Genomic DNA, 15,278 nt, shown 5'->3' with positions numbered 1-15,278 from the left:
TACCAAATATTCCCACTTTATGTGCCCAGCACAGGGAGATTGGGTATCTGCCTGTTTTCTGGGATCATTTTGCCTTTTTCTGTGATGGCTTACAGGCCAACCTCTTTTACTAAAATATTTTTAGACTGAAGCCCTCAAGTATGTTCAAAAGCACATTTTAAATACTGTGGTTTTGCCAAAAAATAGCACCAGGTGCAACAAAAATCACTCCAGCTTAAAAATAAAAATAAAAATCAGTTGTATGTTTCCAAATGGGAACAGAGATTAGAACCCCAAATTCATTGTCCCTGTTGGAATGCAATTATTCAGATATGAAAGAGATATTCACTGAACACCTTACAATGATACTTAAGAATTTTTTTAATGTGTGTTCCCTTTACTTGATTCTCACCACTCCACATGATAATGCATGTCTAATGAATGAAACAGTGAGTATAGTGCTGTTTACTCACTAGAAAGCCATTAAAACTTTATGAATTAAAAGTACCAGCAATAATTTCAGGAATGTCTTCCTACAGTTTGGCTGTCTCTCTGAGATGTCATGGCTCTTACAATGGAGCAGCATCATCAGCATGTCTTACTCACAGGACCTCTCCAAAGTTCCCAAAAGACCTTTTGTTAAACTGTCCTTCCTCTTAGGCTCTTGTTCTCTTTCCCATTTGTATTTTCTGATAACTTTAACTTACCAACAAAATTAGCATAAATTTATTTTTGAAGGACCATGCACATACATGTATGGCACTGACCATAGAAGCACACATATTCAGAAAAAAACCCTGTACCTCACTGAACCTATTCAAAATACTGAAATAGGTGTAGTCCCAATGTTAGGATGATGGCTAAAATGATCTCCCAGAGCTTATTCATGATTCAGTCTTCAATACAAGCTCTCCTTGTCCCATGAAATGGTGCCACATAAATGCACCTTTCAGTCTAAGCATGTGTGCAAGCACACACGCACTGCTGCTACTCCAACTGTTCTGTTGGCCCTCTCCCTGTGGATCCTTCTGGGAGCAGATTTAATTGAAATCATCTGTGACAGAGACCTGAGGGCCCATTCAGCAGTCTGGGAGCACCTTCCTCTCCCTCCATCCCCGTGGCTGGGGGTGGCTGAGCAGGTGCAGGTCTTGAGAGCAAAGCTGCAGCAGTGGAGCCCTGTGTGGTAGTGCCAGCCTGAGAAGGCATCATGTCCTGGGTGGCAGTATGGGTGAAGGTTACCTCAACTGCATTAAAACACAAAGAGTTCCTTGGATTATTTCCAACAAAACTCTGAGACGTTTAGTGCATGGGTGAGATTTGGCCAGCAGTTTGGCAAAGTGTTTCTGAAACCTTGGTATCCAGAGTTTGGAGAAGGTGACTTCACATTTGTTTGCAAAGGTAAATTAAGAGTCACATTTACATATTATATTCATCTTTTATTAAATACAAAATTCAGACTTTTTTGACAGATTATTTAGTTAGCTGTGAATTATCCAATAGATTCCATGGCTCTAGAATTGCATATTAAATTTAGCTATGGCTTGAATGCAATCCAGACTATATGCATTTTTTTTCCTGTATAAGTAAGGATAGACTTGACAAGTGCAACAGGCCTTCCTCATACTAATTTCTAATTACTGCTGCATTCTTTTCCCCAAGTGTTTAAACTAATTAAACTGATAATGGAAGAGGCATAGAGGAGATAAGACTTTACATGCCTCAGTAAATCCTGAAATTTCAGAGCTTATCAACTTGTTTTTAACATTTACTGCACCTAAAAATGTTAACTGAGCACAGAGCAACTTACTATCTATTGAGTTGTCCTTTTTACAGATGCAAAGAAAAGTCACATAAGATGACTATATTCACCCTTTAATGTGATAAACTAATTAATACAACTCATGAGGCACTGCAAAGGATTCCCTTTTTTAAAATTTTAAATAAAACCATGCATCTGTTGAAGACAGCATTAATATTTCCTTTATTATAAGAGGTCCTCAGACATTAAAGTATCATATTTTCCATATGTATTTCCCTTTTGAAGCACATATAAATATGGCCTCCTACTTGACAGTCAATAATGATGTGTTGTGGACAATGTTGTCAGCAGTGCTCTATACACAGATCACTGAAAAAGCAGACCAGGGAGATACAGGAATATGCTTTCTTTAAAATGATGCTTTTTCTAGAGATCTATCTTTGGATGGTGCTTGAGATGAGACACTACTCTAGACAGAGCTTTGATCACAGACTTAGACTTCCCTTCAGGAATGTATCATATTCAATTTCATCCCCCACTATTCTCTAATCACAGCTATGCTTCAAACTAAGAGATTAGATTGACAGCAAGAATTCTAAAATAATAGAGGGAAGCAGTGTGGTGTGATATGACCAGTTACTCCATGGAACTTCTATGTAACATACTGTTACATCAGTCAGCAAGCAGCCTTGAGATGCCAACAGCAGCAGTGAATAGTAATTTAAGTATGAGCAAAACTGTAACATGGCTGCTCTTTTTCAATGATGTTCTAGGAGCTCTAACATGCACAGGACTGAAGTGACTTGTGCTCCTAGAATATAAGAATTGAATTTGAAACACAGGGAAGAATGTAGCACCACAAATTGCAGTACCCCAATTGCCTGAGCAAACAAAAATAAAAATTGTGATTCTTCCTCCTGGATACACTAAGAGTAACTGGTCTAGTCTTTAATGAAAAGATATTGCTGGTGCTCAAATGATCTGCACAGCTGAAAACCTGTAATAAAGGCCCATTACAATGACTATGCTAGACAGTATCAGAAAGTCAGTGTTGTCAACAACTGCTTTTCATCAGCTGCATCCAATGCCATACATACCATCTCAAACAAAACATAAAAATACCAGAAGAAGACTTATCCCAGGGAAAGCGATGCGAAATGATATCTCACAGGACAGCTAGAGTTTTTCAGTAGGTAATATTGGAACTCAAAGTTCACAGCAAAGTAATTTTGATGTTAAAGCAGAAGAACAGAATTTGAAGGCAGTTGAGAGTATCACTGGCAGATTAGAGGTTTATTCTTTTATATGTATATGTTGTAAATTTTCCAACTATAATGCAACTTCTACTTGTGTGCCAAAAGTTTTACAAAAATCCTTCTACTCCTACCAAGTTGCATTAGTTGCAACTCCTAGTGTTGCATTAGTTCAAATGGGGAAAAAGTGCTGCTCACCCACTGTTGATGTCATCAGTCCTCAGGCTTTTCCCAAGAATGTCCCCATCACTCATGTAGCCACCGACATCAGCTTCAGAGGATATGTCCAAATCACCAGTTCCCTTCTCACTCATGTCAATCTGTGAGATATTTCCAAGGCGAGAAACAGCAGCTCGGCGGAGCGGGGTGGTGTACATGAACCGAGAAGGGTCTGTGTGTATGAAGCGACTTGCACTGCTGCGAGGATAACCAGCACCCAAGGATGGAGCATCTCCTGCCTGCAGCCGGGGACTGGCCTGCCCCAGCCTCCAAGTCACAGGGGTTGAACGGCTGGATAAGCTTGGTATGCTTCTCCCATTCACCTCAGTTGTCACAGTGCTGTCAAAAGTTGTCTCCAATGTGCTGCCAAACAGAATGGAGAAGTCAGTGAACTGTGCTTTCTATGTTCCTGAGAAATCAAGAAAAGTGAAGGCTGGAGGTAAGTATATTTGTTTTTAAAAATTCTCTGTTTATGTGCTTTCACCATACGCACACATATGCTTGTGTATGCCCTCAGAACTGAGGCCAGTCCTGTTTAGTGTCTTTACAAATGACCTGGATGAGGGGATTGAGTGCCCCCTCAGTCACTTTGTTGATGACAGAAATCTGGGCAAGCGTGTTGATCTGCTGGAGGGCAGGAAGGCTCTGCAGAGGGGTCTGGACAGGCTGGATCAATAGGCTGGGGCCAGTTTGAGGTTCAACAAGGCCAAGAACCAGGTCCTACACTTGGGTCTCAAAACCCCACACAGTGCTACAGGCTGGGGAGAGAGTGGCTGGAAAGCAGCCCAGCAAAAAAAGACCTTGGGGTGCTGGTGACAGTGGCTGAACATGAGCCAGCGTGCGCCCAGGTGGCCAAGAAGGCCAATGGCATCCTGGCCTGAATCAGCAACAGTGTGGCCACCAGGAGCAGGAAAATTGCTATCTCCCTCTGCTCGGCACTGGCTACAGGCTGGGGAGAGAGTGGCTGGAAGGCAGCCCAGCAAAAAAAGAGCTTGGGGTGTTGGTGACAGTGGCTGAACATGAGCCAGCGTGTGCCCAGGTGGCTGAGAAGGCCAATGGCATCCTGGCCTGAATCAGCAACAGTGTGGCCACCAAGAGCAGGAAAATTGCTATCTCCCTCTGCTCGGCACTGGTGAGGCTACACCTCAAATCCTGTGTCCAGTTCTGTTCTCCTCAGTACAAGAAAGACACTGAGGTGCTAGGACATGTCCAGAGAAGGGCAATGGAGCTGCTGAAGAGTCTGGAGCACAAGTCTGATGAGGAGTGGCTCAGGGAGTGGCGTGGAGTAAAGGGGGTCAGGGGTGACCTTCTCACTCTCTACAAGTGCCTGAAAGGAGGTTGCAGTCAGATGAGGATTGGCATCTGCCCCCAGATAACAAGTGATAGGACAAGAGGAAACAGCCTCAAGTTGTAACAGAGGAGGATTAGAGTAGATATGAGGAAAAGTTACTTCACGAATAGGGTTGCCAAGCAGCGGAACAGGCTGCCCAGGGAAGAGGTGGAGTCACCATTCTGGAAGTATCTACAAGACTTGTAGATGCAGCACGTTGGGACAGGGTTTATTGATGGATTTGGCAGTGCTGGGCTAATAGTTGGACCTGCTGATCTTAAGGTCTTTTCCAAACTAAACAATTGTATGGTTCCATGATTATATAACGTCTACATGTGGGAATGATGCCAAACACCTGGTATCTTAACCAAGATTAGAACAAGAGCATATTGACTCTAAAGGCTTTACTAATCTGTATATGTGATTGAAGGTGCTGCGGGAAAACTATTTCAGTGGGAAATCCACCATAGGAGTGTGTCACTGAACATAATCACATGCATGGAATGCTTGAGACATGTTTTGTGTGTTACAAAATTAGCAGAGACCCCAGGGACCAATCAGAAGGTGGTGGTTTATCTGTAACAAAATTAAAATGGAGCTCATGTGGGAAGAAAAGGGAAGGAGAGGAAAAAAACACCTGGAGAGCTCAAAACTGTAACACTACACCAATGTCTTTTTCTCATTTCTGACATATTTATTTTTTAAATTTAGATTTTTCCTTGCATTTGATCTCATCCCCAACATCTACTTACAAAATTACCTAAAATAAATTTTATCAGCTTCTAAATAAATGTGTATGAAACAATAACTGTCTTTATGAATGATTGTATAAGACATTTTGACAATATAGTATATTAAAGTCACATCTAAGTTGCTGAGGCAGCTTAGTGTAATAAATAATTTTCCCTTGCAAGCCTCTCATTCATTCAGCAATGAGTAATACTCTCTCATGGTCCACATTTTTAGTAGTCTACACAAAACCAGTATACCTGTGGCTTATCTGGGTCCCTCTAAGGCTGGACATGGTTTCTTCCAAATTCTGTCTCAGGTCTGCAATGTTCTTGACGGTTCTCATTCTTCTTGTTTCAGGGTCTTCCCCTGGAAGAAAACAGTAAAACCAGCATACACTTTAGCATGTGAAAGGCTGAATAAAGTGCACGCATGTATCCAGCTGAGAATGCACACATATGATTGTAAAAATCTTTTAATCTTTTAAAAAATAAAACTTCATCCTTTCACTAATAAAACACATATACACTCATAAATAACATGTGATATGTAAAAAAACCCACCAAAGTATTCCTGTTAAGGCAGGCCTAAATCTCTTAATGAAACTCTGATTTACAGTGTTGGAATTTTTATCCTGTGTAATCAAGGCATGATGTAGCCCCAGACCACTTGATACATTATAAAGTCCCTTTTTAGTCCTTGACATTTTACATAACTTGTAAGAAAAAAAGCCACAGTAAATCTGTGATCTGTCATCCCAGAAAAAACTGCAATGACTCTTAGAACAACTCTTCAGCATTCACTTAACATTAACACAGGCTACTTCAAAGTACTTCTTAAGTAAGGCACTTAATAAAGCATCTTTCCTAGATTGTAATGCTTTTCTGAAGAGGGACATTATTGTTCATATGGGATAAAATAAAATATGCTTCTTGGGATACAAATCTGAACACTCTAAGCACATGCATCATTTATACAATTAGACGTTTCAACAGACTTCAGGATCCATTGTGAAAAGCTAGTCTCGTATCTCAGATAATGAAGCTTTCAGAACTTCACCTGGGACATCCAGAACAATGTTTACTTCATACAATTAAAAACATATTTTTAAAAGGAGAGAAGTTATATATGATATGTTACAAAACAGAAACATCATAAATAAGTCTCCAGTGGTCATACACAAAAAAACCAGAAATGCAGGTTTTCTAGGGAATTCATATATTAAGGAAGTTTAATTCATTTTACTTTTGAACAAGAAAATAATTTCAAAAGAAATTCTATGACAAAAATCTGTGATTTGTTCAAGGCTAATGTTCTACTTCTCATCATGTCCTGTATCTGTTGCTTGTAAGTAGGATGGCAAGAAGCATCAGTATTAGAGTTACATGTAAAATGCTGAACTTGAAGTGCAAAGAATTCCTTTTTGACTCTATCAATTACAAATTTCACATCATATCTCACAGATCTTCTGCAGTCAGCTCCTATTGCCCAAACTCTGTAGGCTGCTAAGAAAAATCTCAAATCCTGACATTAAATGGAAATAAATTATTTCATATAAATTCCATATAAACTTTAATTCCCTCTCAACAGGCAAACAATGCATTGAACTAGCCAACATAACCTGCAGTTGTGGGTTAATGTCAAACCAGCTTTCACAGCAATGCCATTTTGAGGTTTCTAATCTACCCTGCCCTGGTTATCTTCTGTCTTCTTCGCTGCAGACAAACAGTCCTTTGGGAAATTATGTTTGCCTATTTCATCACTCACAAAAAATTCTTCAGTGCTTTAATGATGCTAATGTCTATAAACGTCTGGTTTGGCACCATGGAACTGACAATGGGATCAACACCTGGGTGGGATGGAAAAAAGAAGTGGGGATACAGGCCCTGCACTGCTGCCAAACTCTCTCTTCTCAAGCCACACCCCAAGGCCATGTCTGTTCACAATATTTAGCTTTATAAACTACCTGTATACATTTTTACATGTAGTGTCTTGCAGGAGACGAATGTCTGCAGTCACTGAAATTCTTTAAAACTGTTCCTGTGTTTCAAGCTAGATGTGTTTGCTAAAGCACTGGCAATCAACGTACTCATGGACCCCAGCAGCTCTTTGCAGAAGTTTCTGTAGCACCCTGGAGATTCCTGTGAGGCAAAAGGGCTCATGGCCAGGCTAAACTGAAGACATTTACATCCTATTACACTGAGATGGCTTTTTAAAGCCCAGACAATTTCCAGGCACACTGTCCATGCCTGCCTCTAGCCAGTTGTCTGTGGTGCACTCAGTTCCTCAGTCACTGCCCTTTGCCTTCCCTGCTCTGCCAATTGCATCCAAATTGACTTCCAGGAGCACATTATATTCCTGCCATAATACCCATATAGGGAAGATGCAGGAAATGTTTCCTGCCCTGCCTCGAACCAAAGGTGAAAGAGTAGCTTGTTGGCATAAGAAATCTATTTACACAGAAAGACAAATTCTGGGGTCTATGCAGGCAGAATTAAAGGCAAAGCAATACTTTACCTTTGTATTTATTTGAGGAACTGAAGACAATTCATATTTGAGAGTGATGTTGCCCTTTTCCTTCTTTGTTTATCCTTGTCAGTTGTCCTTTGCTGTATGTTAACATTGCAAATTCTTGCAGCAAAAATGACAGCAGCTGTCTTTTTTAATATGTATCGCACAGTAAATGGCATAACAAAGCCTTGAGGTATAATTGCAATACATTAAATAAAAAAGGTACATATATGGCAAGCTGCCAAAATATATTTTCACAGTGAAGAATACTTTGCTTTCAGACAAATTATACTATAAAATTGCTGTTATTCTATCCTGCAGAGGTGAAAAGCTTGAGATCTAATCTCTTTTGATCTCTCAGTGACACAGCAAATAATTTCTACCAGTTTTAACTAAAAAAGAAAAAAGTTAAAACCAAAGTTTTATTATATTAAAATACTACATAGTACTATTTTTAAAAAATCTCACACTAACTGCTAGAGTGATTTGAAAGGAATAGTTCTTTTTTTTCTTTCCATCATTCTCTAAATGTCACTGGAATCCTGCTGTACCATGGATGAACAAGTCAGAAAGTATAAACAGTTGACAGTGAAGAAATTTTCTGTACTGAGTACAGGATTCTATGTTTTCACAACATCACTGACTCCCCATCCACATCAAGCCTGGTTCTCTAAAGAGGACCATAGAGATGATGAATATGTTAATTTTTCTGAAAACTAGCCACCCCATGCGTGCTAGTGGAGACACTGTGGTGTTTATTGCATCAGAATTGGGTTCAAAGGGATCCCAGACTCCTCTGGGTACCTTTTTTCTTATAATATGGCACACTGTCATCATAGGGTCTGGCCATATTTGCAGTACCTAACACACCAGAAAAGCTCCCAGTCTTGTTATCTCAAGTGATTCTGGTTTGTGCACTGAGACAAAAAACATTCTGTTTCACACATCATGGACTGAGATAAGACTAAAACCAGGGTAACTTGAAACTTTCTGTCAAAATTCTGCTCCTCTTACAAGTAAGGCCATTTTCTCCAATCATTTGTAGCTTCATCATTTATATTAAACATGAATATTCCAAAAGATTGTCCCCACATTTTTTGCCTATAAACAGTGAAACATTATTCCCTCAGTAAATTTCTGTAAAATATATTGATTTCTTACACTTTGTGAGATACATTCACAGGAAATCAAAAGAGACATTTTACAGAAACCACTAGATACCAGGTAAGGTCAGACTTACATTCACATTTCTGAAGCTCCCTCATAATTTCACATTCAGTAATACTATTCATAATAATTTCTGTTCTGCACATGTAATCACAGCTCAAAGCAAATGGGAGACAACAATTCCATCAATTGTCTGATTTACATGAAAGGATTTACAAATAATAAACGTTTCCCCAGAGAATTGTCCACTATGAGATATTAACTCAACTCAGAAAGGAAAGTACCAGTTTTACCCTGCAAGCAGGGAAACTGAGGCTTACAAGAGAGCAGGGATTTGTCAGTGACAAACAGCTGAAGAGGAGCAGAGGCAGGTTAGAGCTCAGTCTTCTGTGCTAACAAGATTTTGATCTCTAGCAGAAGCCCTTTTAACCTACTGGTACAGTCTAATAATAAAAGGAATGCATAAAAAGAGAATTCTTATTTCTTTCTTGTTTTGAGATAACAGTTTTTTACACTACATAAACAGCAAAAATTTTGTCCTTAATGTTTAAACACAATCAGGGCTAACATATCTACCAGCAAGAAGCTCCAGGCTAGACACATGGCATATAACCTTCAAAAAGCAAGCAGCTACTTCAACCATTTAACTGACTGAAGAACAAAGCTTTGGAAATGAACACTTTGAGCACTCTTAAAGGGCTGAGAGATGAAAAGTGACACAGAAGCCTTTGAAGCATCTATGGCTGTGGACTTCAAATACTCACTGGCGTGCACAGATATAACAAAAGTGGCTATTTAAGCTAAACTGAAACCCTGGCACTCACAATTCCACATGTAGGGCTGCAGTTATCTGCAGGGGGGCTAGAGAAGGGGGAAGAATACTGGAGGGTCACTTTGCAGGAAGGCCGAGATATGTTTTGTCCCACCCAAAACTTGGATTCAAGACATCAATTTCAGATTAATGAGGGAAAATATAATTTAAAAAGATTTATTTAACAATAAACTAATAGCACTTAAATATTTTACAATAATATTTAATATTTGTTAAATATTTTAAATATTTAACAATAAACTAATAGCACTTAAATATTTCACCTTATTTTTCAAAAAACTAAGCAAACTATGCTCAGTTATTCACTGAACTGCTGCTGCTGCCCCTGCACCCATCACAAGCAATTTAGACAATTGTCTTCATTTCACACAGTCTTAAGAGGTCGTAGTAAGCAAACAAAGAAGAAATGGCTAGACCCTATTTTTGCATACTACTGCAAATAAACCCAGTTCTGTCTTGGGAAATCACTGTCAAGATCTGCTCTGTGCACATATGTGCTAACACTTGGGTCTCCTCCTGCCCTTCCTGATGTCAACCCAAAGTTAACTTACCCAAAATATCAGTATAAAGGACCTGTTCTAGGTCACCCAGCATTGTTATTATGACATCTTCATCCAGATGTGCAGTCCCTTCACGCAAGCACCCTTCCTCCTCCTCGTCTGCCCAGGTCCTGCTGGGGAAATGGGATGTGCAGGATGCATTTTCATCATCAGATTTTTTGCTCTCCTCATTGTCAGTCTGAAAGCCTTCACCTGGACACCGGTCTCCTGACCTCCTGGATGTCCTGCTTCCAGAAGGTGCTATCCCCTGAAATGCTTGAGTGGTGAAGCTGGAGTGGCAGAGAGAGTGCACTGACTGAGAGAATGCCTTGGACAGGGAGCCTCTGCACCCAGCTTCTGCATGCCGCTGTTGGTAACTCTGGCTGGACTTGGAGGCATTTCCAAACCAGTTCTCCCTGTACGAGTATCGCCTGGTCTCCCCTTCACTGATGAGCGTGAGATTGGTTAGAGACTTCTGCTTCTGAAGACGAACACACCCTCTTCTAACCTCCGTGCCTTTAAACACTGACAATTCAGCAGATCGCTGCATCTTTCTGGCTGGGGCTGCACCTCAGCTGGATTTCATATTGCAGAGATGGACAGCAGCTCAATTCCCCTGAAAGGTGCGGGCGGTGCTCCCTGCATCGCCGCACGCTGCACAGCCCAGGGAGCACACACTTGCACTCGTAGTGAAAGCACAGCTCCCACGTGCACTCTACCACTGTAAGGACTAGACAGGCACAGTCATCTTCTTTAAAATTACGCTGCAGTCTCTGCTCAGCCACTTCTCGTCCGTCACATTAATCTGCAGTACTTACAGTCATTTTCACTTCGATTTCTCTCAAGCAGAAGAGAGTTGATCAAACACTCTGCTCCAGCACAGAAGTAATCCCAAAAGCCAACTGTGTTTTCCCCTCTCCATCCAATCACCAGTCTCATCAGAGCGGAGGGCCTGCATCTCTTTCTACAGCTGCTGCCTTCTGAAATCCCAAGTAGGCACAAGTACTGTCTCGGGCTTTTCCCTCCCTCTCACCAGCTCATGACTGATCCTAGTGCACAGCTCTTCACTTCAGATGGGCTGACACAGAACTGCAAGTACAGCCTCCACGTCAGAGCTCAATAAAGAGCCAAAATTAACCACTGAAGCACAAGCCTCCTTACATTTTAGTATTCAACCTGCATTCCCAGATATATGACTCTTCTCTGCTACTGCAGTGAATGCTGCTGGCTGCCATGGCAGCAAACATCCTGGTGAATTAAACCCGAGACACAGAAGCCTCTGCCTAGTTTACAGTGCCACAGGTTTCAAGACACAGCCTCACCTGAATGGGATGCTACAGTAACAGATCTAGCTCATGGTCAAATCCTATTTTTCTCCTTGAAAGGTAAGGATGAAAAACTATTTGTTCCATATCACTGTTACTCCCTATGCAGGAAGCTGAAAGCAGACTTGCAAAAGGACCTTCAGTCTTGCAATTTCTGCTCTAAATAAAAAATAATGTAATTTAATATCATAAGATAAGACATGGAACACAACAGTATTCGTCTGGTAAAATGATTCATAAAAGGAAATATCTAATTTCTTTATCCTTAGAAAGCTACAGTGTTTGTACCACTATAAGATTCAGAGGCTAGTACAGAATTATAAAATCTGTAAAAAATCATTGTTTCACAATATTCTGAAGAAAACCTATTAATGGCGGAGTAATTTTTTTAATAAAGCATATCAGTATTGTGTCTGAACTAAGTTCAGCAATTTTGAATTATATTTTTAAATACATTATGCAGAGAGAAAGAAGACTTATACTAAATTGCATGCCTTTTCTCACAAAGAAAAAGATATTAGTCCCAGAAATAATGGACAGATGAACAAAGAAATACCTGAATTAAATTGTAATTTTTATTTAGATACAAACTTTTTTATCTAGGGGAAATTAATTTCACAAAACATTACATAGAAATCTATAAATAATAAAATTGCTGTATAAAAAGAAACTGCTTTTGTCAGTGTGAAAATATGCTCATCTCAAGCCTCTACCTGAGAAACCCTGACAGAAAAATAACCTTTAAAAATGCCACCCTAAGAATTACAAGCTGTTCACAGATTTCCTGTATGAATAAACAGATGTTAACAGAGGCCTCAGTGTGTATTTCTTGCCTTTCACTGGTTCAGTTTACAGTTTTTGAAGATACACTGGGGGATATTCTTGGAAATTTCAAAGGAAAGGTACATTTCTTCCTAGATAACTCTCAGAAACATGGAATAACTCAGTAAAAAAATCCGTAGTCTAAAGTAATGGTGGTTTTCCATATTAAAGCACTGGAATTCCGAGAGAGACATTCCACATCAAGAGGAGGTACCACTCCCATCCCCATTTAGAACACACAGTCAAAGAGGAGACAAGAGGAATGGTCTGTCTGCCCAAGCACAAAACTGTCCCAAATATTAAACACCTATCACTTTTTCAGCATGGAAACAAAAAAATAAGACTGCTGTGCTTACTCCAGGGTCTGCCAGCTGCAGTGACATATGGGCTCTTGGAAGGGTTTTGTGAAGGTGCTGGTGCCTGCCTGCAGCAGAGCAGGTGTGGTGTGGATGCCAATGGTGTCTCAGAGCTCCTGTGGTGCTGGGGTTGTCACAGAGTTCCAGCACTGCCTGCACACTCCTGTGTGGTGTGCACTGACAGTGCCATGTGGCTGTCCCAGCCTGTCCAATATGCCTGATTAAGCTGTGGTTGCTAGAAAGTCCTCACAGGGAGGTATTGACAATAGAAAATTTCAAAAAAGAAGGGGAGTCTCTCTATTTTTGTATTAATTGGTTTTATATCCTAAATTTATACTCAAATTGGTACACTATTCTCCATTGCTATGTTTTGAATTAACAGGAAGGATAATGATTTTTAGTTCAGTTGGCCAGAGCACAGTGCAAGGTCGTGGATCCAATCCCTGTGTGGGCCATTCACTTAGGAGCTGGACTTGATGACCCTTCTGAGTCCCTTCCAAACGAAATCAGACAGTGATGCTGTGATTTGGCTCTGTGATGCCAAAGTTCTCTTGGTGATTGTCTTGGAATCAAGAGAATAGGCTCTTTTCTTACCATGCAGAGCAAGTCTGAATCTCTCCCTGATATTTCAAATCCATTAACAACTTCCCCACCCTCCCTTTCATGCCCCAACATCTGCAGGCAGTGACTTGTCGCCATGGTAAAAGATGTAGGCAGATGTGGACCTGCTCTGCCTCCTTCCAGGCTCCCAGCATGCATGGTCACACAAGCAGTGTGCACTGCAGAGCTGCAGCTGGCCTCAGGAACCCTTGTGGGCAGGGCACAGCCCTGGTGCTCAGCACTGCTCTCCTAGCGAAGCCCTGCAGGGCACGGCTGCTCAGCTCCAACACGAGAGACCAGATACAAGCCTGCCAGAACTGGACAGGTATAGTCAGTCCTCTCTCTAGCTGGGAGCAGAAAATGTTGTGGGATGAAAAATGTTCACCCAGTGAGCCACACCAAACCTCACATACGGTGCTGTCCATAGGTGCCACACCCCTCCAGGCTGGACAGGTCTCCGGTAGTGGCACAGCTGCATCCCAGGCCACCCAGTGAGCCTCAGTGTCTCTGCTGACCTACCACTCCTCCCAGCTGAGCTGTTCACTGCAGCCCAGCTCCAGCAGCACACAGGTCACAGACCATCATACTGAAAAGGGAATGATGCCTGGACTGTGTGAGAGCCATGTGAGGGGAGCTGGCAGCTGCAGCACTCATCTGCCTCACTTTGAAATACACTGAAAACACAATGAGTCCAATGCTTTCCTACAGAGGTACTGAGGCTAATCACACAACCTTCATTCAGCCTTCCTGGGTACAGACATCTTACTACATCTCTTAATTAGAAAGTTATATGAACTCTTCTCCCATTAATCCCATTGCCCCACTTGGTTGACAGGCCATTGTGATCATCCCCAGATACAGTGGATACTTATTTATCTTAGACCAAGTACTCAGTAGAAACAACACTGAATTTACCCTAGTGCTTTACTCTCTGCAGGGTGTCATTTGCCAAAACATAAAATTGCAATGTGGAAAATTCTTAAGTTTATTTCTTGAAAAAGAACTTTCTAAAGCTCAGCTCTCCATTTTAAAATGTTTAGATATAGCAACCAAAAAATACAACTTTCTATGGTAAGAATAAAATATAAGAGACTAGAGGAGAGCAAATGTCATGACAGCATTATTCCCCAGCTACCTTGCAATTCAGTGTGTTCTCCACCCACCAAGCAGGAGTATGTTTACATCAAGAACATCTTAGGGAGCTTCCTCAATCCATCACAGTCAATGTAACATACTACTTTATTTTTACAGTCTCTTTCATAAAAGGAATTATAAAAATTATTTTAAGAACTAATAATCTTTGGGCAAATTTTGCTGTCAGATAAGACTTTCTTTGAAGTCTCAGTGGATGGTTTAGAGCCCTACAAATGAATTATGTAATAGATCTGGAAATGCATAAGATTATGAATTGCTTCAGCTAAGCTTACTTGAAAAAAGATGTAAACTATTCCTACATGTATTAATTATTTCTTTCCGAGAACAAAAAATTAAGCACAATAGATATAAAATATTTTAATTTGAATGTTTTTATGCTAATCCTGCCATTGAGATAGGCCTATCACTTTTAAAAGTACTGTTTCATTTCTGCTTCATCCCTGATATTTTTAATAATTAGTCAATATATATAAATTCATGAATAATTACTTAATCAAACACTTTGCATTAAGCTCTTAGAACATTCCAGCACTTGTGAAAGCCAAATGTTATCACTGATCTCATAAAATATTACTCTGTAGTTTACTGACATGTACAGTTTACAATGGATTATTAACTAATTAACTTGCTGACTACCTTCTCCAATTAACCTGCTGCAGAAGGTGATAAATGTCACAGCTACTTTAAGAAGAAATAGTTGGT

At 40.4% G+C, this 15,278-nt stretch overlaps 1 protein-coding gene across 8 annotated transcripts in view; it reads right to left on the bottom strand.

The window, feature by feature from the left end:
- NAV3 (neuron navigator 3) overlaps positions 1–15,278 on the bottom strand; it is a 509,399-nt gene that overhangs the window by 102,829 nt on the left and 391,292 nt on the right. For 7 of the 8 annotated variants that reach the window (XM_039704096.1, XM_039704092.1, XM_039704094.1 and 4 more), the window contains 2 exons: positions 5,530–5,638; positions 3,190–3,573 (listed from right to left, as the gene is read on the bottom strand). In XM_039704096.1, the coding sequence (XP_039560030.1) occupies positions 3,190–3,573; positions 5,530–5,638 (493 nt within the window). Of the gene's footprint in view, positions 1–3,189; positions 3,574–5,529; positions 5,639–10,330; positions 10,402–15,278 lie in introns of those variants that run through there. The other variant, XM_039704100.1, reaches the window with a different exon arrangement.

This window comes from Passer montanus, unplaced genomic scaffold (genome assembly GCF_014805655.1).
Source record: "Passer montanus isolate IOZ18808 unplaced genomic scaffold, ASM1480565v1 scaffold17, whole genome shotgun sequence".
Taxonomy (NCBI): domain Eukaryota; kingdom Metazoa; phylum Chordata; class Aves; order Passeriformes; family Passeridae; genus Passer; species Passer montanus.
The sequence above is the reverse complement of the archived record's forward strand: the minus strand, read 5'-3'. Positions and strand labels throughout refer to the sequence as shown.